The sequence below is a fragment of the Xyrauchen texanus genome, chromosome 8 (genome assembly GCF_025860055.1).
Source record: "Xyrauchen texanus isolate HMW12.3.18 chromosome 8, RBS_HiC_50CHRs, whole genome shotgun sequence".
Lineage (NCBI taxonomy): Eukaryota > Metazoa > Chordata > Actinopteri > Cypriniformes > Catostomidae > Xyrauchen > Xyrauchen texanus.
This window is the reverse complement of record NC_068283.1, coordinates 39989179-40014893: the sequence shown is the minus strand read 5'-3', so window position 1 is coordinate 40014893 and position 25715 is coordinate 39989179. Positions and strand designations below refer to the sequence as shown.

The window sequence follows — 25715 nt, the reverse complement described above, 5'->3', positions numbered from 1 at the left end:
ATGAACTAGCATTTTCAGTCAAAAGAAAATCCTCTTCGGGTCAAAATGACCGGAACACAACATGAGGCCTAAACAGTGGGGCCTGGGCAGCTCAGTGATTATTGATGCTGACTATCACCCCTGGAGTCACGAGTTTGAATCCAGGGTGTGCTGAGTGACTCCAGCCAGGTCTCCTAAGCTGGCCCGGTTGCTAGGAAGGGTCGAGTCACATGGGGTAACATCCTCGTGGTCGCGATTAGTGGTTCTCCCTCACAATGCGGCATGTCGTAAGTTGTGCATGGATCGCGGAGATTAGCATGAGCCTCCACATGCTGTGAGTCTTTGTGGTGTCATGCACAGTGAACCACGTGATAAGATGGGCAAATTGACTGTCTCAGAAGTGAAGGCAACTGAGACTTATCCTCCACCACCCAGATTGAGGCGAGTTACCGCGCCACCACGAGGACCTACTAAGAAGTGGGAATTGGGCATTCCAAATTGGGTGAAAAAAATAAAAAATAAAGCATAAATACATTGTATAAATAACGTTTGACAACCAGAAAGTGTCCTTACATTTTCAAACAAATAAAACAGTATTGTTTTACTACAGTACCTTTGTAATGTATTGTTCACGTGTCATTTAACGTTAAACGTTTTCTTTAAAAAAACATTGTTCTTGTGCAAAATTTCGTTCAAACGTGGTTTTATATTTTGTTATCTAATTGCAACAACCTACATTCAATGACATGGAGAATATTATTGCCTGTAAATAAAACTTGCCGCTTTAAATCCCTTGGTAAGCGCGTGTACTTTGGCCACGCCCTTACAATCAGCTGACAGTGCGCGTGACACAAGTTGCTCCGGGACTTCCTACAGGACCACACTGATGCGCGGACAGAACCAGAGTAAAAGTATGTGAATAACGTTACGTGTTCGTTTGATCAATATGTGAACAGTTCGTGTAAATCTATTGGCTTTAATAAGTGCGTCCGTTTATTTCTCTCCGGTATGTTTGTTTACCGTCTGCTGGTCAGCCGTTTTAAAAGCCTTGTCATTTTGAATTAAATGATGCATAAACGTCATAATGCACCTGTTGATGGAATCTGATTGTCTTTGTACAGATGGAAGATTTCTCAAAACAGTTTAAAGTTAAATATTGTATCATATATCAATTTGATATATATAACGTTGATCTCTATGTGGTTTGAAGCTGACCCATGGATGAATCAGATGTCACATAGGTGATCTGGAGCCCTAACATTTCTCATATTTCTCATTAGTGTGTGTTTGATTGTGAGTGTAACCAGGTTGAAATTATACCTTTACTTTTATGGTTGAAATATCACCAAATCCTGATGAACATTGTTTTATAGATGTTTAAGATGTGTTTTATTGCTTATATGCATGCCTAGATGTTGTTTCCAGGTTATGTTGTTAATACCTGTACTGTCACTTTAAGAGGTCGTCATTAATGTGCTTCTCTCAGTCTGCGCCACCTTAGCTGAGAGGAGGAGCTTGAAATCAATGTACTGCGTGGAGGAGACTGCATGTGACGAGTTTTATGTATTTTTTGTTGATTTGTACAGATAAATCCGCTGTTCTGCCTTCATTAAAAGGGCAACCAGCAGTTGGTCGTGGTTTGAGTCTTCATTCAACACTACAAGAACACAACGCAGAATAAATAAGGGTTGATGGACGTGCATTAAATTTAACACAAACAGTTAAGACAAGGCACGCCCGTTACAATGGTGCCGTGACCTTTCAAGGATTGGTCTGGAGATCGACGTCAGCTCGTTCAGCGTGGGAAGCTGCATTGACTTTTACTGTGGTCAGGTATTCACTTGGACTGCAACCTGTTTTTTTGTCGTCTTCAATATAACAGCATTTAAGAGAGCATTTTAATGATATTCACTTATTGCTGATAGATGTGATTTATCTAGAGTTGATCTTTGTGCTCTTCTGGTTTAACCATTAAGATTTTATTTTATTGTTTTTTTTACTCTTCTGTGTATGGAGTGACTGAAATATGGCAGAGGGTTACACATATTTTGCAGAGGGTGTAGTTGACAATGCTGAGCGTGACTCTATCGAAGACCAGTTTGGTGTGGGGAGGGGTTTGTTTTTTAGACCATTAGAATCCAGAACACCAGGGCCTAGTGTCACAGCATTACACACCCCACAGTTTACCTCTACACGTTATGTGGATCGTGCTATGCCAAGTCAAGTTGAGCATAATCCAGACATAGGCTCACTCATTACACAGTTAGCTGAGAAGCTAGGTGAGTCCATTACAGCTAAGTTACAATCTGACAAGTGCACACACAACACCAGTACTCCTGTGCAGCCCTCAGAGATGACTTTGCCTAACGTTAAGGTTGTCATGCAGTCAGATGTAAGAGAGCCTCCTATATTCAGGGGTGATAGCTCAGACAAATTCACAGTTCATGAATGGGAAAATCTTATGACTCTGTATTTAAAAAAAGAGCTATTCCAGTGATTGAACATTCACAAGAAGTCCTGGCAAAGCTTATGGGCAAAGCAGGGGATGTGGTGAGGATAAAGCTGCGTAACAACACATCTATTGATCATGCTGCAAATCCCTATGTGATTTTTGATATTCTAAAACAACACTTTAGCTGAACTGACTTACTCAAGCATGCCTTTAGCAGATTTCTACAATACACTGCCCATGCCAGGTGAAGATGCTATGGAATATTGGATTCGATTAAATAAAACAGTTGATGTAGCGGATGAGTATCTGAGAAGGCAGGGTCGAAGCATTGATGACCGGGCCATGAAGTCAGTATGATGTTCATCAAATATTGCCCAGACAGGTCTCTTGCAAGTGTTTTCAAGTTCAAGTCTGCAGAGAAATGGTCAGCATGTGAGATCCAAGAGAGGCTTGATGAGCACATGCAGGGACAGAAAACTCAGGCTGCGACTGTTAAGCCACTTAAGCTGAGCACAGCAGAACACAAAGTCCTTTCCCAGTCTCATCTGCCTATGGCTGACAATACACCAGTCCCAAACACCACTGTTCCGTCAGTGCCATCTCCGATTGCAGGTGTTGACAATGTCTGCATGAGGAGTTTGGTGAACTTGTTAGACCGACTGGTTACACAGCATACACCAGTGCCGGCTAATCCCAGATTTCAAGCCACAGTGCCTCACTCTTCTCAAAAAATGTGCAGGGTTTGTAGGGATTCTGGTCATTCTACATTGTCTCACTGCAGGCGAGAGAACAGGTGTTTAAAGTGCTTATTACCTGGACACTGGAAGAGGGACTGCCCTGATCAGACCAACCAGCGCCGCTCTAAACCTTCCAACAGCTGGTGGACTGGATCAGCAGTTAAACTAGAAAACCCACATCTTGGGAGGGGCGGTGTGGGTATTGTGGATGAATCCCTCTCTGAAGAACATGACCCAGCTCGCTTATATGAGGACTGCTGTGTCAAAGCACCTAAGGGGACCCGAATAGTCATTCAAGCCACACAGAAAATCGAAACATTCAGCGAGTTGTTTTATGCTACTGTCCTTGTCAATCACAGTGTGCAGCTTAAAGGCATGTTGGACTCTGGCTCTATGGCATGTAGTATCAGTGAACATGCGGTGGAGAAACTTAGCTCTAGTGGTGTTTTGCCCGAGAAGCAGCACTCTGTAGAAAATATAGTTTTGATTGGCTGTGGTGGTCTGCAGACTCGACCTGAGGGTTTTTATGACTTAGAGATGCAACTTTACGGCACTTGCTTCATTGTACCTACCTTGGTTGTGCCTGGTCAGCATGATGATCTCATATTGGGCTCAAATGTCATCAAACACGTGATTCATGTTCTGAAAAGTGATAATGACTATTGGCGCATGGCTTACAGACCTGAGCATCAGTCTGATCCCGATGTTGAACAGTTCTTGTCGATGTTCACCAATGTTGAGCGATGGAGAGGGAGTGAGGTTCCTGGAAAAATAGGCACTGTCAAGCTCACCCAAGCAGTGATGCTTCTACCCAGGCATGAACACTTGGTTTGGGGTAGACTCCCTTATAGCGTGCCAATGTCACCTGGAAGCACTGTTGTAGTAGAACCAACCAACTCCAAAGCCATGCCACGAGGTGTTCTAGTGGGCCGTCTTGTTACACCTCTATGGGGTGATAGATGGGTGCCAATGACAATTGTTAACCCATCAGACAAAGCTGTCACATTGAAGAGAAATTGCAAATTGGCTGATGTGTTTCCATGCTTGGCAATCGAGGATCTAGCTGCATCTCAGGGTCTACATGTGCCTTCAGAAAAACACCCAGACGTTGACAGCAAACAGCCTGACATTGTAATACAGCAATCTCATACGGAGAAACAAGTACATGACATACCGCAACGGCAACTTGACACATCGCCCAGTGCCCATTTAGCTGATCAGTTGGCTAAAAGCCTGTCAGAGTTGGGTCTCAATGATGTTGACATAGATTCTTGTCAGGTCAGTCAAGACTGTAAGTCTAGGCTCGCACAGCTATTAATTGAGTATCAAGACATCTTCTCTAAGCACTCATTGGACTGTGGTGAGGTCAAGGGATATACACACCGTATTCATCTCACCGATGATCGCCCTTTTCGCTTGCCATACAGGAGAGTCCCTCCTGCCCATTATCAGAATTTGAGGCAGGTTCTCACTGATATGGAGGAAAAGGGGATTATCAGGAAATCCTCAAGCGAGTATGCTTCACCACTGGTGATGGTGTGGAAGAAGGATGGTGGGTTGCGGATTTGCACTGATTTCAGGTGGCTGAATGCCCGAACCTTAAAGGACGCCCATCCCTTGCCGCATCAGTCTGACTGTCTGGCTGCTCTTGGTGGCAATTGCCTTTTTAGCACAATGGACCTCACTTCTGGCTTCTTCAACATCCCAATGCACGAGGATGACAAGAAGTACACAGCTTTTACAACCCCACTTGGACTGCATGAATATAATCGGATGCCACAGGGACTGTGTAACAGTCCAGCATCCTTCATGAGGATGATGATTGGGATTTTTGGGGACATGAATTTCACAAAACTCCTGTGTTATCTTGACGATCTTCTCATCTTTGCATCGTCAGAGGATGAGGCCCTGTCCAGACTCCAAACAGTGTTCCAGAGGTTGTGGGAGAATAACTTGAAACTAGCTCCAAAGAAGTGCCATCTGCTTAGGGAACAAGTCAGATTCCTTGGACATGTCATTAGTGGCGAAGGTGTAGCAGTCGATCCTGACAAAGTGGAGGTCATCAACAGGATGACAGTAAAAGACCTCATGGAGCATGATGAGTGCACGCCTTCTCCCGAAGAATCAAATCTTTCCTTGGCATGGTATTTTACTACCAACATTTCATCCCAAACTGTTCCTCCGTTGCAAAGCCCTTGTTTGCACTTACGGCTGGACAAAAGAGGCGGGGACGGTCAGCTAGAGATAAGAAGCCTTCAGGGGCCTATCGCAAGCTTACTCCCGCAGACTGGTCGGCGGAATGTGGAATCGCTTTTGATCGGTTGAAGACCATGCTGTTGGGATGTGTTGTGCTGGCTCATCCAGACTTCGATGAGCCATTTATTCTGTCAGTCGATGCTTCATTGAACGGACTTGGAGCAGTGCTCTCTCAAGTGCCACAAGGAGAGTCTAAGGCTAGACCAGTTGCTTTTGCAAGCAAGACCCTCAGTGCGTCACAACGGAAATATCCAGCTCACAGACTGGAGTTCATGGCTTTGAAGTGGAGTGTCTGTGAAAAGTTCAGTCACTGGCTGAAAGGCCGTAGCTTCACAGTTTGGACGGATAATAATCCACTAACATACCTTCTAACAAAGCCAAAGCTTGACGCATGTGAAATCCGCTGGGTCTCTAAGCTTGCATCTTACTCCTTTGATCTCAAACACCTGCCCGGGAAAAGGAATGTGGTGGCTGATGCCTTGAGTCGTGACCCCTTTACAAAGCCCATTTGTCAGAGGCTGCTGAAAGAACCATATCCCACACTGATTCAGGAAGCTAATGGGATAGAGGAGGATTCTGTGCAGGATGCTTTCAGGGTCAGCTGCCAGTCTCAACGCTACAGATCAGGGGACCATCCAACATTCAAGGTGGCATGTGATTCAGCTGAGATCAGAGCTCTTTGTCAGGCACACTGTGACTGGATTGATGCAGCAGAATCCAGGGCACTCTACTTGGCCCAACACGTCCAACAGCTGTCGAGTGGTCAGGATGTTACGCCCATGTTCTCCGCTCAGGAGCTGCAGCTGAGTCAAGAGCAAGACCCCGGCATTTCTAAGGTGTTACCTTTCATTGCAGCAAGGAAGCGACCATCAAGGCGGGAAAGGCATGGCGCTGATTCGACTGTCCTCAGATTGTTCAAGCAGTGGGACAAGTTGGAAGTCCATGACGGGATGTTGTATCGGGTGTCGAGAGATCCTGTGTCCAAGCAGAGAAGATCTCAATATGTGTTGCCTTTGAGTCTAAAGGAAAAGACATTGTTGGGCATACACGATCTGGCAGGCCATCAAGGTCAGGATCGTACTCTCTCACTAGCAAGGCAGCGATTTTATTGGCCTGATATGGAGAGGGATGTGAGGGCACATGTTAGATGCTGTCAAAGGTGTGTGTTTGGGAAGTCGCCAGAACCTGCTGCTCGTGCTCCCCTAGAGAGCATCAAGAGTTCTGCCCGATGGAGTTAGTGTGCATGGATTTTTGGTCGTGGAGGATAGTAAGCAGCGTTCTGTGGATGTCCTAGTGGTCACCGACCATTTTACCAAACTTGCCCATGCATTCCCTTGTGCCAATCAAACGGCAAAGCAAGTTGCTAAGAAGCTCTGGGACAATGTGTTCTGTGTTTACGGTTTCCCTGAGAGAATACATACTGATCAGGGCACAAATTTTGAGAGCAACTTGATTGCAGAACTCCTTAGTCTAGTTGGTGTTGCAAAGTCTCATACGACAGCCTACCACCCAATGGGAAATGGGGAACAGAGCGATTTAATCGTACTTTAGGGAACATGCTCCGTACCCTTCCCCTTAAGGAAAAACATCAGTGGCCACAACAAATTCAGACACTCACATTTGCCTATAACGCCACCGCTCATGAGACTACGGGTTACGCTCCCTTCTTCTTGATGTTTGGGCGTGTACCTAGATTGCCGGTGGATATTATGTTTAGGAGTGTTTTGAACGACCCAGGGATTGTTGACTATGACTCATATGCCAAGTCCCTGCTTTCTTGCCTCAAAAGTGCTATGGAAATCGCTCAGAAACATTCTTCCACTGAGCAACAGCACCAGGCCCGGCAGTATAACAAACGAGTCAAGGGTACTTACCTCTCTGTGGGAGATCGTGTTTTGGTAGCAAATAAAGGAGAACGAGGTAAGAGGAAGTTGGCTGACAAATGGGAGGATGGAGTGTACACAGTTGTTGGTGCAAATCCCAATATCCATGTATATAGAATACAGGATGCAGAGGGACACACAAGAGTTGTGCACAGAAATCTTTTGTTGGAGGTCAACTTCTTGCCAATCTCTGGAATGGTTGAGAGCCAGGATAACCATGCAAATGATCAGTCTTTTGTCAGTGAGGAGTCTACTCAGGAGACTGTAGTGATGATATATCTTCAGTGTCTGAGTTATTGCTTCAAGATGACAGGGCACAGAACCTGTCAAATTCCAGAGATTGTGAGAGTCTTACAGTTTTGTCACCTCAAGTCCAACTTGAATCTGAGTCGGCTGATTCAGAAGAGCTGGACCAGTCTAGTCCATTTCACAGTCCTGTTGGTGCCATTGCTGATTACCCATCCATTTCACCTGCACCACGATCAGATATTTCACATTCACCACATGCTGACACATTGGTTCACATTGACCCGAACACACAGACCACAGCTGATGGTCATGTTAGAACACGTGCAGGGAGAGTAGTGAAATCAGTGAACAGACTAATAGAGTCCATGGTTCAGAAACCATTTTTGAGGGGTTCAAACATTTTGTTTGGGAGTCGTTCATAAAGTTTTGCAGATATGAGTCTTGATATATGTTGATGTTATTGTAGTATATATATATATATATAGATATATATGTGTATGTATTATTTTTTTTTGGACTGCGTTATGAGCATTGATACTTGAAAATGTATGTAGGACAAGTGTTTTTGGCCAAATTTGTGTGGCGTATCAGGCGTCGCATTGATCTAAGGGGATTCAGAGACCTGATCAACCTCTTTCTTCCCTGAACCTTGTATGTGAGGTGACTTCTAAGTTGACTGGACTAGGTCTATTTTTTTTATTTAATTTGGTTCAGATTGTGTCAGTAGCAGACATACTATGTGTTCTTTACAGTCCCGAGACTCCACTTTATCAGGATGTTGGTGAATTTCAGGAGGGGTGAATGTAACCAGGTTGAAATTATACCTTTACTTTTATGGTTGAAATATCACCAAATCCTGATGAACATTGTTTTATAGATGTTTAAGATGTGTTTTATTGCTTATATGCATGCCTAGATGTTGTTTCCAGGTTATGTTGTTAATACCTGTACTGTCACTTTAAGAGGTCGTCATTAATGTGCTTCTCTCAGTCTGCGCCACCTTAGCTGAGAGGAGGAGCTTGAAATCAATGTACTGCGTGGAGGAGACTGCATGTGACGAGTTTTATGTATTTTTTTGTTGATTTGTACAGATAAATCCGCTGTTCTGCCTTCATTAAAAGGGCAACCAGCAGTTGGTCGTGGTTTGAGTCTTCATTCAACACTACAAGAACACAACGCAGAATAAATAAGGGTTGATGGACGTGCATTAAATTTAACACAAACAGTTAAGACAAGGCACGCCCGTTACATGAGGTTGGGATTTCAGGAGACATGCCGTCCAATAAGAGTGTCTCTGATGCCCCGATAACACAGTATGTGAACTGCAGGATCCTGAAAGACCACAAGCTGCAAAGGTAAACATAAAGCAATGGACAGGGGCGGGTCTAGAAATGTTTTCATGGGGTGGCATGCAGACTATGAGGGGTGTCAACACCAAAGCAAGCGCCCATGCATAGTTCTTATGGATCAAGGTACCAGGCTTCATTGCAACAAGTACTACTTCATTATATTGAGTCGATATCAAATTATAAATATCCATGAATTTGCAATACAACTGCATTTCCACTGGAACCACACATAGTAACCATTTTGCTACTGATTTGCCAACATAAAAAAATATTGATGTCCAGAGTACCAAGATATTGTCAAATAAACACATCAACAAATTCTAAATGACCCTTAGCTTGACATAAAACTGGCAATCTGGAATAAGCTTCACTACATTGTGCAGGCCAAATTGTTTTATTTTGCATCCATGGGTGGAGAGATTTCACATTGGACATCATATCGCGACCCAACAGAGTAAAATAAAGAAGCCTGTATTTAATGTAGCCTGGGGTGCATTTTCTTTCATCTTGCATATTTTGGTTTGTGGTTTTAAAGTATAAGGGCCTGTATCAATTTACATTATTTTAGTTGGTGATATCAACATCTTTGTACATAAGTCTTGGAGTCCAGACTTTAATTTATATACTTGCCCTTATATTTACAGTGCAATGCCATATAAGCACAGGTAAGACACATTGTGTTGTAGCTAGTCTTTCTATAATAACAACAATAATAATAATCATACATTAAACAAAGCCCAATTCCAAATAAGTTGGGACAGTATGAAAAATGACAATAAAAACAAAAAGGGAATTTTGTTTAATCCATCACTTTCACAAGAATGTTCCTCAAAGACAGATTGGAAGGATTTGGGGCATTTCATCCTCTACAGTGCACAATATATTTAAAAGGTTCAAGGAATCTGGTCAAATCTCAGTGCCGACAAAAACCCCTTCTAAATGCGCATGTTCATCTTCGATCCCTCAGGCGTCACTGTCTTAAAAACCGCCATGAGTCTGTAATGAATATCATGACATGGGCTTGGGAATACTTTAGTAAACCTTTGTTAGCCAACACCACTCGCCACTGCATGTTAAGATTTTACTATGCAAAGCAGAAGCCGTACATCAACACTGTCCAAAAGTGCTGCCGACTTCGGGCCAAAGAGGGAAAAAACCACACAAGCTATTATTAGCATCAATTCCAAAAGCCAGTGTCAGCATCAGGGGTGTGTCAGCGCCCACGGCATGGGTAACTCGCACATCTGTGAGGGCACTATTAATGCAGGAAATATGTACAAATTTTGGAGCAACATATACTGCCATCCAGCACCGTCTTTTCCAGGGACTTACCTGCATGTTCTAGGAGAACAAAGGCAAACCATATACTGCCCAGATTACAGGTGCATGGCTGCGTAAGCAGAGATGTGGGTGCTAGATTGGCCTGCCTGCAGTCCTGACCTGTCTCCAATTGAGACTGTGTGGCACATTATGAAGCACAATATATAGCAACGTACATTTGTGCAGCTGAAGACTTGTATAATGGCTGAATGGGGAAAAATTCCAATTGCAAAACTTAACCAACTTGTGTCTTCAGTGCCCAAATGCTTAATAAGTGTTATTAGAAGCTATGCTGATGTTTTGCAGATGTAACTGTCTGGTTCTCTGTCCCAACTTTTTTGGAGAGTGTTGGAATCATTTGAAATGAGTATTTTCAAAAATCTATTAAATTCACAAGGTAAAACATAAAAACACGTGTTGTTGTGCTTTCAATACATCACAGGTAAAATCGTGAGAACTTTATACAAAAACGTTATACAAAAATCAGTTATGTGGTGTGCAGCACGATATCGAGGAAAGCCCTTGAGCTCAATGCACAGAGTAGATCATTGGTGCGAGTGGTTCTGTGATGGCTCATGCCAAATTCGCGCAGAAACAGGCTTCAATCACGCCGCTAAAATATCGCATTGAACATGAAAATCGTATTTAGCTTGTATAAAGCGGCAAACTCAAGATAATCATTAAATTTGCCTCGGTGGCCCGAAATTTCTAAATGGAGGGAGAACCATGACATCGCTCTCTCTCCCTGATGTCCCAAACCGAACAGACCTGCAATCCAGTTTTGGGTCATGACCCACCAGTTGAGAAACACTGATATAAATCAGACATATTTACTTCATCATAGACAGAAAACAAATTAAATTAGATGTAATAATTGCAAGCTTTGCTTTATTGTTTATATATATATATATATGTTTATATATGTGTTGTTATAACATCATAAAAATGGAGTTATAGTGTAATTACAGCAGTGGCAGCCCTGTGATAAATGTGACACGTATATATTTTGCCATATGTGTGTTTGTAGGGAAGACCTGTGGGTTCGGGAGGGAAAGATCCTCAACCCAGAGAAACTGTTCTTTGATGAGGAAGGATTCGCAGATCATAAAGTTGACTGCGGGAATAAAATCATTGCACCCGGGTTCATAGACGTACAGATAAATGGTAAAAACACAAACATTGGAATCTGAAACCACATCACTTATGCAGTTTGTGTAAAAATGCTACTGTGTCCTTTTGAGTTTTTATAACAATGCAATTCAATGTTTACATTGATGTCAGTGCTAAGCCAATCTCTCCTGTTCACTAGGTGGATATGGCATAGACTTCTCACAGGCCAGCAGTGACATCAGAGGAGGCTTGGCTGTGGTGGCCAAAAAGATTCTAGAGCATGGTGTCACGTCGTTCTGCCCGACCCTCGTCACATCTCCACCAAACATATACCATCAGGTACAAACCATGCACCAATCACTGCCCTGATTTGTCTGTCTGCCGTCAAGTACACTGCCACAAAAATATCACTCAACTACTAATATACAGTTGAAGTCATTAAAACTCATTTTTTAACCACTCCACAGATGTAATATTAGCAAACAATAGTTTTGGCAAGTCATTTAGGACATCTACTTTGTGCATGACACAAGTCATTTTTCCAACAATTGTTTACAGACAGATTGTTTCACTTTTTGTTTCATGTCACTCCGCAATACGGAATGCCCAATTCCCAATTGTCCTCATGGTGGCGTAGTCACTCACCTCAATCCGGGTGTCGGAGGATGAATCTCAGTTGCCTCCGTGTCTAAGACAATAAATCCACGCAACTTATCTTGTGGCTGGTTGCGCGTGTTACCGCGGAGACCTAGCGTATGTGGAGGCTCATGCTATGCTCGGCGGCCATGCACAACTCACCACGCACCCCACCGAGTGCGAGAACCACATTATAGCAACCAGGAGGAGGTTAACCCAACGTGACTCTACCCACCCTAGCAACCGGGGCAATTGGTTGCTTAGGAAGCCTGACTTGAGTCACTAAGCACGTCCTGGAATCAAACTCATGACTCCAGGTGTGGTAGTCAGCGTCTTTACTTTCTGAGCTACCCAGGCCCCCAATTGTTTCACTTTTAATTGACTATATCACAATTCCAGTGGGTCAGAAGTTTTCATACACTAAGTTAACTGTGCCTTTAAGCAGCTTGGAAAATTGCAGAAAATTATGTCAAGCATTAAGGCAATTAGCTTCGCATAGGCTAATTGGCTAATTGTTGGTGTACCTGTGGATGTATTTTAATCCCTTCCTTCAAACTCAGTGCCTCTTTGCTGTACCTAATGGGAAAATCAAAAGAAGTCAGCCAAGACTTCAGAAAAAAAAATTGTGGACCTCCACAAGTCTGGTTCATCCTTGGGAGCAATTTCCAAATGCCTGTTCCAAATCTGTACAAACAATAGTACACAAATATAAGCACCATCATACCCCTCAGGAAGGAGACGCATTCTGTCTCCTAGAGATGAACGTAGTTGGTGCGAAAAGTGCAAATCAATCCCAGAACAACAGCAAAGGACCTTGTGAAGATGCTGGAGGAAACAGGTCGACAAGTATCTATATCCACAGCAAAACGAGTCCTATATCAACATAACCTGAAAGGCTGCTCGGCAAGGAAGAAGCCACTGCTCCAAAACCACCATAAAGAAGCCAGAATACAGTTTGCAAGTGCACATGGGGTCAAAGATCTTGTGTTTTGGAGAAATGTCCGTTATGTTTGGGGGAAAAGGCTTGCATGCCGAAGAACACCATCCCAACTGTGAAGCATGGGGGTGGCAGCATCATGTTGTGGGGGTGCTTTGCTGCAGGAGGGACTGGTACACTTCAAAAAATAGATGGCATCATGAGGAAGGAAAATTATGTGGATATATTGAAGCAACATCTCAAGACATCAGCCAGGAAGTTAAAGCTCAGTCACAAATGGGTCTTTCAAATGGACAGTGACCCCAAGCATCCCCCCCAAAGTTGTGGGAAAATGGCTCAAGGACAACAAATGTAATTTTGCCAAATTATGTAAAAAGTGTAAAATATTGTATATTTACATGTGTAAATATCAATATATTGATTTTTGATTGGCATGTTATTTTATCAATATATTTTTGAGGCATCGATAAATTAACATTAGCCGACATTTAAATTAGAAGCCTAATTTGCATGCTTTCCAATGTACTAAGTTGGCCTTTCATTTAATGTAGTCTGGCATAATGGCGTTGGGAGACCACAAGAGGGTGATATAACATGTACTGAGAAGCGGACAAGGCACAGCCTCACAACACAGTATGCATTGATGCAGTGCAGGTGGCAATCCAAACTAAGTTATGGATCTAGTCATCATACACACACAATTATTAAGATTGTGTGCATACCTTCGTAGAAAATAATTGTTTTGAATTTTAGAACACGCCATATCGTCCACCAGATGCATCCAGTGTCCACCAGATGCAGTGTGACCCCCTTTAATTTACCCTGCCACTCACCCTGTTTATATCTGACAAATGCAGATTTATATATATATATATATATATATATACATATATATTGTGGCGGGGCCGGGTCGTGATTCTACACACCCGGTCCCTAATCAGGCTAATCAAGCCTCCGAGAGGGATAAAGGCCGACTGTGGAGTATTGTGCGGGAGAGAGAGATCGTTTACGGACATGTCCGTCGTGTGTGTTGTTGTCTTTTGTTTAAGTTAATCATTAAAATATTATTTATGTCGTCAAGCCGGTTCTCGCCTCCTCCTTTCTATTGAACTGCTTTACATATATCAATAATCATCGGGAAAAGTTTCTGATTATCAATGCCTGAAAAAGGCATCGATCCCAAGCACTAAAAAAAACTATTTATGTGCAAATCTGCAAATGTAAATATACTGTACATTAAACTAAATGAACATCACACATTAGGTTTGGCATAGACACACAGTTAAATTGTTTGTGTACATTCTGCACTGTTAATGTCCCTCCACAGGTGATCCCACTGTTCAGAGTTCAGGATGGAGGACCTGAAGGGGCCGGAGTTTTAGGTAGACTCAGAGTTATTCTCTTTTTTTCTCCCTCTAATTTAAACTAATGTGTGTTGTGATTTTAGTATTTGTATTGGTCACACACCATGTCCTAACCAGGTGTGATGCAACAAGCGATCTGTCCATGTTGAATGCAAAACTGCTGCGCAACATCTCTTAATCACAGCCAATCAGAAGATATTTCTGGACCCTATTTTAAGAGCGCCATGACTTAAGAGTAGCACAATGCGATACATCATACGTGCTAATTCAGTGGGCATTGCCATTAAATTTTGGTGTTTTCGTACAAGCATGCGTTGAGACTTTTGAGGCAGAAAATTGCACTTTGTGCCACTTCATTAACGCAATACACACACAGTTTGCGCACGTACACCCACAGATTGTGCGAACACACCCACTTGCACGTTGCGCTTGCACAAAAATTGCACTTAGAATTAGCGCTCTCATGAAAATTGGGAAATGTTGCACCCGGTCGTTGCGTGTAGTGCTGCGGCTAGCGCAGTTATGAAAATAGAGCCCTTTATGTTTTATGTACATATGCATTGGGATTTTGGACCAATGAGATTTGAGGTGGGGTTACTTAGCACACTGCAGCAGAAATAGAAACAAAGCAACCAAGAAAATGTGCTGTTGTCCATTGTTTTTATTGCATCTTGCCTAGTTAGCATAAAAAGCATTGGAAATTCCTTTAGATCTCACTTTCTTACTTGCCCTTGATTTTTTCCTATCATCCTTTTTTTTTTTATTTTTATCAGGCGTGCACCTTGAAGGACCATTTATAAGTAAAGAGAAGAGAGGCGCCCACCCTCCTCAGTTCCTCCGCACTTTTAAAGCAGGAGGTGTGGCCGACCTGATGGAGACCTATGGGCCCCTGGAGAATGTTGCCATAGTGACACTTGCACCAGAACTGGCCAATAGTGAAGCAGCAATCCGTGAACTGGCAGGAAGAGGCATAGCAGTGTCAGTAGGTACGCGTTGCTCGGTAAAAACATCCAGGAGCCATAATCATGGCCTCAGCAATCAACCCTATCAAACCGATGTTTCTTCCAGCCTAGATTTATTTTCAAACATTTTGTGTGTGCAAAAAATATATCATGTTTCTCTGTCTAGGCCACTCTATGGCTGATCTCTCTCAGGCGGAAGAGGCTGTGCTGAATGGAGCCTCATTCATCACGCACTTATTTAATGCCATGTTGCCTGTTAGTAACACACATACAGTCTGACACCTGCACATACATACATACATTTGCCGACTAATCTTACATAAAATAAAACCATAAAACTAGTGCATTAACTAAACATTTGGTATATATGCATACTGACTCAGAAGTTGATTTTATTTGCTGTGTGCTCTTGTAGTTTCATCATCGGGACCCAGGTATTGTAGGATTGCTTACAAGTGATCGCATACCGCCCGGACGGACAGTTTACTACGGTATGATTGCAGACGGGATACACACACACCCTGCTGCACTGCGCATCACACACAGAGCTCATCCTGCAGGTATTCACACAAACAACACACCACAACATGTATATGCATAACAATTTAGGTTAAACCTAACACACATTAGAGGTAGACCAGTATATCTGTGTTACTGATTAATCAGTGCTGATAGTAGAACTATCGTTATCAATGTCGATATTTCATTAGTTTTATTATTTCTCTGTCGCCGGCTTGGTTTTACAGTATAACAGCAGCATGCATCCATCCATCCATCCATCCATCCATCCATCCATCCATCCATCCATCCATCCATCTATCCATCCATCTATCTAGCTATCTTAAAACCAGGGTTGCCAACTCTCACGCATCTGGCGTGACACTCACGCATTCAGCCTCGTGAGATTGAAGCTGAATGCGTGAGTGTCACGCCAGATGCGTGAGAGTTGGCAACCCTGTAAAACATGATAGCAACATGATAACACCACCTAGCTACATGCTAAAACATGATAGCAACATGTTAACACGATCTAGCTACATGTAAAACATGATAGCAACATGTTAACACCACCTAGCTACATGTAAAACATGATAGCAACATGCTAACACCACCTAGCAACATGCTAAAACATGATAGCAAAAGATAGCAAACCTAGCTACATGCTAAAACATGATAGCAACATGCTAACACCACCTAGCTACATGCTAAAACATGATAGCAACATGCTAGCACCACCTAGCTACATGATAAAACATAATAGCAACATGTTAACACCACCTAGCTACATGCTAAAACATGATAGCAACATCTTAACACCACCTAGCTACATGCTAAAACATGATAGCAAAATGCTAACACCTTGCTAGCTACATGCTAAAACATGATAGCAACATGTTAGCACCACCTAGCTACATGCTAAAACACGATAGCAACATGCTAGCACCACCTAGCTACATGCTAAAACATAATAGCAACATGCTAACACCACCTAGCTACATGCTAAAATATGATAGCTACATTCTAGATTAGATAATCAAGCATTCTAAATTCAAGCGAGGACATGCAAAGAAAAATGGGGGAAGGTAAGGGGGAAGGGGTAAACCAGTGGGAAGGTATCCTTACTGTTGCAGTGTATGGTGCAAACTTTATTTGTCTCTTGATATACTTTACAGAATTTGTTGATACAGAACATGACTTTAAAATGTTGTAAACTTTCCACAATGTTTGGCTTTTAGTAATCCACAAACTTTCTTTATGATGTCTATTTGAATATCTATTATGTTCTTAACTGTCAGTTGTTGATACGAAATAAAAAAAAGAACAGTGCAGCGACTCTCTCGTCTATGGCTTCTCATTTCTAAAACTGTCGCTTTCCTTCACTTCCTGTCAGCTCCCTCTTAGGATACAATAAAAAGATGCAAGGAAAGTAAATGAGGATGGAGGAATCCAATTGAAATGTATTTGTAAAATGAAATGTCCCGCTCATTAAAGTGTCATTTCAGAGCATCACCTTATGCTTTTTTTTTGTCACGCTGCATTAGCCTACCTCAGAGCGCCAGCCGTTATGTTGTTCAAATGTAATTCATTGATATATTAAGAATAATTCCTAATAATTTAAGATGCACTGTCCAAGAAGACAATTGCATTTTGTTAAAACAACGGTGAAACAGGAATTAAAACTATTGTTTCAGATGTGAAGGGGGAGAAGAATTTATGCGTGCATCAGGTGCGTTCGACACAAAAGATTTCCAATCCACCAGTGCATCCTCGCTCAAACCTCCTCATAAAGCTTCCTTTATTCTCCTTTCAATTGTTTTTCACAAAAAATGCGCTGGATTAATGTGTTTTTGGCACGTTTTGCATGTTTGCAGACGGCGTAAAAGAACTTCACTGTTAAAAACCTGTATCGAGACACCTGCGTTCTGACTTATTGCGCTGCATCTTGTTTTTTTTGCGCAAGAACGCGTATGGTCTGAACCAGGGTCAGAAATTAACAAGGTCTCGTGGCAAAAATGCCACTGAAGGTGACAAAAATAACCCCGGAATTGAAAATGTGGGGGCAAAAAATACCTTTTTCTACCCAATTTGGTATGCCCAATTCCAAATGCGCTCTAAGTCCTCGTGGTGGCGTAGGCTTCAGGTAGGTGTGGAGGCTTCACGCTGTTCTCCGCGTCATCCATGCACAACTCACCACTTGCCCCACCGAGAGCGAGAACCACACATTATAGAGACCACAAGGAGGTTATCCCATGTGACTCAACCCTCCCTATCAACCGGGCCAATGTGGTTCATACATATTTCGAACTGGATTTGAACTCACGATTCCAGGGTTGGTAGTCAGCATCTTTACTCGCTGAGTAATGTAAGTCCAATTAATCGGTTATCTGCCTTTTCCACCACCTTAGTTATCAGAATCAGCAATATATATACACACACAGTACTGTGCAAAAGTCTTAACAAAAACATTTGTCTATATATAAACACATGCATACATACATACTGTGTATATACACACACACACATATCCTGATCCCCTCAGGTGCTGCATGTGCCGCTGCCAATCATTACAGTAAATGATAATTGTCATCTAGATAGGCAGCGACGTAAGCTGCATGCGGTCTGTGGATATGGTCCGTGAGATGCTGAAATGTAGCCGGGGCCACAAACAAACCGAACGGAAGCGTCACAAATTGGTGCAATCCAAACGGCGTGGAGAAGGCTGTTTTTGGCGGGAAATTGGTTTCAAGGGGATCTGCCAATAACCCTTTGTCATATCCAATGTTGAATAAAATCGAGCAGAACCTAACCGATCGAGCAACTCATCAACGCGGGGCATCAGGTTTGCATCAAATTTAGACACCGCGTTGACTTTTCTATAATCCACACAGAACCATATATACCCGTCGCTCTTGGGATCTAGCACAACCGGGCTGGACCAATCACTATGGGATTCCTCTATTACCCCCATATCAAGCATCGCATTCAATTCTTCCCGAACTATTTTCTTTTTGTGTTCGGGCAAGCGATAGGGACGGCTGTACCACCACTCCCGGTTCGGTCTCAATGTGGTGCTGGATGAGGTGCATAGGACCCGGTAGAGTGGAGAACACGTCTGCACATTCTTGTTGCAACTTGGCAACCCCTACGAGCTGATTCGGTGAGAGGTGGTCACCGCAAGTGACCAGGGTGTTATGATTAGGTTTTGTATTCACCTCTAGCCCGAGCTCCGCCCTCTCCGGAAATACCATAGCCAATGTCACGGTCCACCTACCTCCATAATTTCAAGAGGTTGAGGTGATATATTTGACATGCTCCCCCCTCTATTGGTTCGCTTAACCTCATAATCGAGATCCCCCACTCCTCATGTGACCTCAAAGGGTCCTTGCCACTTGGCGAGTAATTTGGAGCACGATGTGGGGAGTACCTTATCTCCTGGTGCAAATTCCCGCAGCCGAGTTCCCCTGTTATACAGTCGGCTCTGTCGTTCTTGAGCTTGGAGCAAATTCTCCTGTGTTAGTTGCCCCAAGGTGTGGAGTTTTGCTCTAAGATCTAGAACGTACTGAATTTCATTCTGGCTATCTGGAGGTCTCGCCTCCCAAGCTTCGCGGATGCTGCCCATACAGTAGCTCGAACGGGGAAAACCAGTGGTGGCTTGCGGGACCTCTTGTACTGCAAATAACAGGGTGTGGAGCCATTTATCCCAATTTCTAGCATGCTCATGCATGAACTTACGAATCATGTTCTTAAGGGTTTTATTAAATCACTCCACCAGGCCATCTGTCTGCGGATGGTAAACTCTGGTGCGATTCGCCTTAATACCCAATCATTTGTAAAGCTTGCGTAGTGTCCATGACATAAAAGGACTAATACAAAGTGATGTCTGCATGCTGTCCACTCTAATGGCCCAACAAGGTCCATGCCAATTCTCTCAAAGGGAACCCCGATCAGTGGAAGGTGGCACAATGGTGCTTTTGGGGTGGCTGGTGGATTCACCAGTTGACATTCACGGCATGCAGCACACCACCTGTGGACATCGCCGCCAAAGCCCGGCCAATAAAAACAGGCTATTAAGTGGTTCAGTGTCTTCCTTTCCCCTAAGTGACTCGCCATCGGATTATAGTGAGCCACCTGGAACACCATTTCCTGGTGGCTCTGTGGTATTAAGAGCTGGGTTGTATCTTCTTTTGCTTGAGTGTCCTGAAAGTGCGACACTCGGCCGGAGTTGTTGACCATCAATCACTCTCACTTGGTCAAAGCGTGCCTGAGGGTTCTGCCTCTTGACTGCTCCAAAGGGAAATCCCTTCGGGAGACCACAGCCTCTCCCCTCCTCACGTAATCCTGACAAAGATGGCCCTGGCTCTGCCTCCTCTGCCAGAGCATCACATATATCACACATCATCGCTTTTACACAGGACCCATCCGCACATATTCTCTTTAATACGTTCCTGAAATCAGGCCAATTAGTCCCCAAAATCAGATGGTTGAGGCAAGAAATAACCGTGGCCTCCACTCTATGTTTTGTTCGCCGAAATTTAATTTCAAGGGTCTCTACAAGTTATTTGTGAATATCCCCATGCACACAATTTTAGCTGTACCCAATGCCCCGGGTTGAACCAAGCATTGGTTGATAGTGGTTTGATTTAAACCTGTGTCCACCAATACTTGGTGAGTACCCCCCCCCTTACTGGTATCCGGTATGCTCCGGCTTGTTCGGGGGCAGCCTGTGGGGCATCAGGGATCCGGACCACCATCCCCAGCTCCATAACGGGGCATTGATCCCGGATTCCCGCAGCTCCAGTAGGTTGGCCCAGATGCCACCTGCATTGATGGTCACTTCCACGTGATGGGTAGAGTGGCGGGACACTGTAGAGGCAGGGGGGTGTGCCTACCACCTTGTGTGGGGCACTGGCCGCACCTATCAACCGTGGGGCAGGAATGGGCTCTGGAGAGAGAGCAGAGTGAGGGGGGAACACACAGGAGCAGGGGGAAGAGAGAGAGAGAAGAAGAAAAGAGCTCTTCCGCACTCGGGTGTGCCACTATATGGTCCTCCGCGAGTTCGACAGTTTCCTCCAGCGACGTTCCCTTTGGCAGACGAAGGATAAGCTGCTCCAGTACCACCTGATCGATGACTCCCACAATGTCACGGTTCCCCACCAGCAGCCATTTCTGGCATGTGTAGGGGCAGGGGGCTGCGGTTGTCCGGGATCGCTGCCGAGGCTCTCTCCTGGCCGAGAAGGCTCCGGTTTGCATGACGGTCCTCTGCTTGAGCTCGCAGAATCTCAAAGAAGCGACGATCCTGGTCTTGGAGGAGCTCAAGCAGGGATTGTTGGTGGCTCTGATGTAGTCCGGCGAGGGACTGGAGGATCTCGGCCAACTGGGAGGACTCCATGGGGCATACATCCAGCTCCCGGGTTTCGGCACCAGTTTAACGGCTATACGGGAAAGGATGAGTCGGGAAGCACAGACATCGTCAAGGTAAGGCTTTTATTCTCTGCTTCAGCAGTTTTTACACTCTGCTTTTCTGAGCTCACTCAGGTAGCTTTACTAATAACAAAAACTCTCCATAAACATAAACTTCTTAAAGACATGCCGTTCTTTAACGTTCAGGAAACACACCAACACTGGACTGACGTGTCGCTCTCTCTCTCTCGTCTGGCAGTGGCGTGGCCTTTTATATGCTGCTCTCCCCATTCTCACTGGAATTAGAGACATATGTTAGACATAATTTTGCTCAGGTTTAAGCACACTTACCACTTTCTCTCTCTCCAGACGAGTGCTCGACCACACCCCCGCTGCCACATATGTATGTGTGTGTGTGTATATATATATATATATATATATATATATATATATATATATGTATGTGTATAGTATATATACAGTATATGTATATATATATGTGTGTGTGTGTGTGTGTTCCAGGTTTGGTGTTGGTCACTGATGCTGTGACAGCGATGGGTCTCCCACCTGGTCGACACACACTTGGACAGCAGCAGATAGACATCCAGGGCCTTCATGCCTACGTTGCAGGTCTGTCAAAATAAAAGTTGTATCATAATCCTATTATTAATTAATTTGTTTATGTATAATGGACAAGCAGTTGGCACTGAGTTTAAATATAACATTTTGTAAGCATTTTAGGCTTGCAGAATTTAGCTCAGTTTAGAAAATAGACTCAACTCAAATGAGAGATATAAGATGGGAGGTTTTAGTACTTATACTAAACTGAAAGGGATTGATCCCTATGCTTAGTAACATTAATCTGGTAATGCTGCTGTTGATCTGAATGATTGTATTAGGGTTGTTTAAGGTTTTTGGGTGCTGTGATTTCAGGCACTACAACTTTGTGTGGCAGCATTGCTACTATGGACATGTGTGTAAGACACTTCAGAGAGGTGTCAGGTCAGTAATATTTTGTCGGTTTATTGTGTTTGCATGCTCATTGGTGCATGTTTATCAACAGGATAATCATCTGAGTATGTCTTTGTTATTGAGGGTTTGTTTTGTTGGTGTGTGTATAGGTTGTACCCTAGAAGCTGCGTTAGACGCTGCATCGCTGCATCCTGCACAGCTTCTGGGTGTCAGTCGCAGAAAGGGAACACTGGAATACGGCTCAGATGCAGGTATAGTCTCAACGTCTTAATGGAACCAAGTCACCGTCACTGATTTTTATTAAAAACACACACAGATAAAGCAGGGACTTTATTGAAAATGATTTAGATAACTTTTATTGATTGTTGAGTTCATGTCGAATTGGACTGACAGTGTCCCTAGAGAAAAGGAACATTTTTATATTATACTGTAATATCGGACAGTTATGACAAGCAATTGCTGATATTGATGAATGATGATCTAATGTTGATGAATTACTGCTCATATAGTTTTTATCAGCTCATATGACAATGTTTATTTTGTAGATTTTATATTGTCATACATTGTAGATGATTATTGGAGTGCATGTTTTAATAACCTTACGTGTTTGTGTGAGCACATACATTTCAAAATAAAAGCTCCGGGCTTGTTAATAGCTAAAATGTTCCAAATCTTAATTTTGTTGTGGTTATTATTGGGATTTTGGTTGCACAACAAACAGCACCTGGGATTTTATTAATTTTGGACTCTTGTAGCATCTGTGTTTGTTCCCATGACAATAGGGAAAGACTAAGACGTCTTCTTTTTGTTATATTTAATAAATCAACTATCGGCGGATTAATCGGTTATCAGTCTTTTCCACTACATTAGTCATCATATTGGTCAACCTCTAGTCTGTTGTTCATAAAATGCATAAACAAATGATTAAAGTAGTATGTCTAGTTATGTGTGTGTTTTGCAGATTTTGTAGTGCTTGATGACACACTGACTGTGAGAGAAACTTACATTGCTGGACAGCAGGTCTGGAGGAAGTGACATCATCTAGTGGACTGCCTTCTGATTGGCCCGATAGAGAAGCCTTTTCTATCATGGACTTACATGAAAATTGCTTTTAAAACAATTTAAAAATGAGGAACATAAGCAATTTGTCCTAAAATGAAGTCAATGTCTGCAGTATTGCACGTGGATTTCTAAATGGACAAAAAATACATACTCCCTTTTTCTCTCTGAGGAGGACGATGATCCTGAATATAATGTACCCTTCCAAAATCCTTATTTTCTTTACATTAATTGATCCATGTGTAAAAGCCAAACACATTTGTGCAAGCGCCATAATGGCACACTGTATGTTCATGAAGCTGCGGCATCTGAACAAGGGTCAGAATTGTTTACACTCTGTGCCTATGGATTGAGGGTTGCTTCAAAGCTCAGGATGTGGAACAGACATATCAAAGGTCCAATTATTTTAATAATGACCTACATATTATTACCAATCAGATGTGAAACTGGACATTTACTGATTCCATGAAAATGTGTATATTACATTCTGTTCAATGTCTTTGTGTCTATACAAATCAAGAATGATTCTTTAAATGTTTTTTTTAGTACAATAAAAAAAATTTTGCTTTAGTAATACAAATAGTTTTTTCTTCAGATGAAATACATCTTACACAATTTACAAAAACATTTTCTAATTCTTTCATTAAAAAGAGCTTTTATACAATAAATGCAAGTCCATGGAAGGATGGCAGACTGGACGTTGATCTCTTGAGCAAATGTTCTGATCGGTCCTTCAAGTAAACACAGATGTGCCACAACATCAACCCAGAAAAGTTGAAATGAAGACGCTGGTGTCTAGATTAAGGGTTGCATGCCACCAACGATCTGGAAAATACAGCACCTACACAAACACAAACATTGTTTAATCTCTTATTTAATAATACTTGATTCTGATTGGTCAATCACAGCATTCTATGGTCAAAACATTTTATATATAAAATTATACACACAAAGTTGAAGTCAGAAATGTACATACGCTTAGGTTGAATTCATTAAAACACTTTTTTTTTTTTACTGTGCCTATAAGCAGCTTGGAAAATTCCAGAAAATGATGTCAAGCTTTAGACAATTAGTTTCTGATAGGCTAATTGGAGTCAGTTGGAGGTGTACCTGTGGATGTATTTTAAGGCCTATCTTCAAACTCAGTGCCTCTTTGCTTGACATCATGAGAAAATCAAAAGAAATCAGCCAAGACTTCAGAAACAAATTCTGGACGCATTCTGTCTCTTAGAGATGAACGTAATTTGGTGCAAAAAGTGCAAATCAATCCCAGAACAACAGCAAAGGACCTTGTGAAGATGCTGGAAGAAACAGGTAGACAAGTATATATATCCACAGCAAAATGAGTCCTATATCAACATAACCTGAAAGGCTGCTCGGCAAGGAAGAAGCCACTGCTCTAAAACTGCCAAAGAAAAAGCCAGACTACAGTTTCCAAGTGTACTTGGGGACAATGAAGTTTCCTCTGGTCTGATCAAACAAAAATATATCCGTTTGTCCATAATGACCATCGTTATGTTTGGAGGGAAAAGGTTGAGGCTTGCAAGTCGTAGAACACCATCCCAACCATGAAGCATGGGGGTAGCAGCATCATGTTGTGGGGGTTCTTTGCTGCAGGAGGGACTGGTGCACTTCACTAAATAGATGACATCACGAGGAAGGAAAATGATGTGGATACATTGAAGCAACATCTCAAGACATCAGCCAGGAAGTTAAAGCTCGTCACAAATGAGTCTTCCAAATGCACAATGACCCAAAGCATACCTCCAAATTTGTGGCAAAATGGCTCAAGGACAACAAAGTCAAGGTATTGGAGTGGCCACCACAAAACCCTGACCTCAATCTGAAAGAGAATTTGTGGGCAGAACTGAAAAAGCATGTGAAAGCAAGGAGTCCTACAAACCTGACTCAGTTACACCAGTTCTGTCTGGAGGAATGGGACACAACTCCAGAAACTTATTGTGAGAAGCTTGTGGAAGAATTAACAAAATGTTTGACCCAAGATAAACAATTTAAAGGCAATGTTACCAAATAAAAACAAAGTGCATGTAAACTTCTGAGCCACTGGGAATGTGATGAAAGAAATAAAAGCTGAAATAAATCATTCTCACTATTATTATTCTGACATTTCACATTCTTAAAATAAAGTAGTGATCCTAACTGACCTAAGACAGGGAACGTTTTCTATTATTAAATGTCAGGAATTGTGAACATTTCTATATGTATGTAAACTTCTGACTACAAGCGTGTGTGTGTGTGTGTGTATATATACACACACACTTACACACACACTTACACACACACTTACACACACACACACACACACACACACACACACTTCATGTCCGTTTATTTATTTGGTAACTAGCCATGTAGTTTGTGGGATTGTGTTACACATTTTCATGTCAGGGTTGTCGTTAACCTTATGGAAAATGACCAGAAATGAGCCCGTTTACATGCACAACGATACGCTGATAATTTTATTTTAAAATCTGACAAAGCAAGAAAAACATGCTCACATGAGATTTGAAATTATCACTTTATTCTCT

General features: G+C 42.6%; 2 protein-coding genes across 7 annotated transcripts in view; one reads left to right on the top strand and one right to left on the bottom strand.

The window, feature by feature from the left end:
- The first annotated feature begins 860 nt into the window (after nucleotides 1-860).
- LOC127647445 (N-acetylglucosamine-6-phosphate deacetylase-like) lies at nucleotides 861-23196 on the top strand. 5 transcript variants are annotated; one of them, XM_052131677.1, is made up of 13 exons: nucleotides 861-890; nucleotides 1566-1812; nucleotides 8648-8911; nucleotides 11253-11389; nucleotides 11535-11674; nucleotides 14236-14290; nucleotides 15046-15258; nucleotides 15401-15489; nucleotides 15650-15794; nucleotides 21658-21765; nucleotides 22069-22137; nucleotides 22257-22358; nucleotides 23069-23196. In XM_052131677.1, the coding sequence occupies exons 3-13, from the start codon at nucleotides 8829-8831 to the stop codon at nucleotides 23140-23142; spliced, it is 1215 nt and encodes a 404-aa protein (XP_051987637.1). In that variant the 5' UTR covers nucleotides 861-890; nucleotides 1566-1812; nucleotides 8648-8828; the 3' UTR covers nucleotides 23143-23196. The 5 variants fall into 5 exon arrangements, with proteins under 5 accessions (XP_051987637.1, XP_051987638.1, XP_051987639.1 ...); XM_052131678.1 differs by lacking the exon at nucleotides 1566-1812; XM_052131679.1 differs by lacking the exon at nucleotides 1566-1812 and having other exon boundaries at nucleotides 867-890; nucleotides 8811-8911.
- Nucleotides 23197-23217: 21 nt separating this feature from the next.
- Nucleotides 23218-25715, bottom strand: part of jmjd8 (jumonji domain containing 8) — a 37529-nt gene continuing 35031 nt past the window's right edge. The window contains exon 10 of one of the 2 annotated variants that reach the window (XM_052131687.1): nucleotides 23218-24007. In XM_052131687.1, the coding sequence (XP_051987647.1) occupies nucleotides 23927-24007 (81 nt within the window). In that variant the 3' untranslated portion in view covers nucleotides 23218-23926. The remainder of the gene's footprint in view (nucleotides 24008-25715) is intronic. The other variant, XM_052131686.1, reaches the window with a different exon arrangement.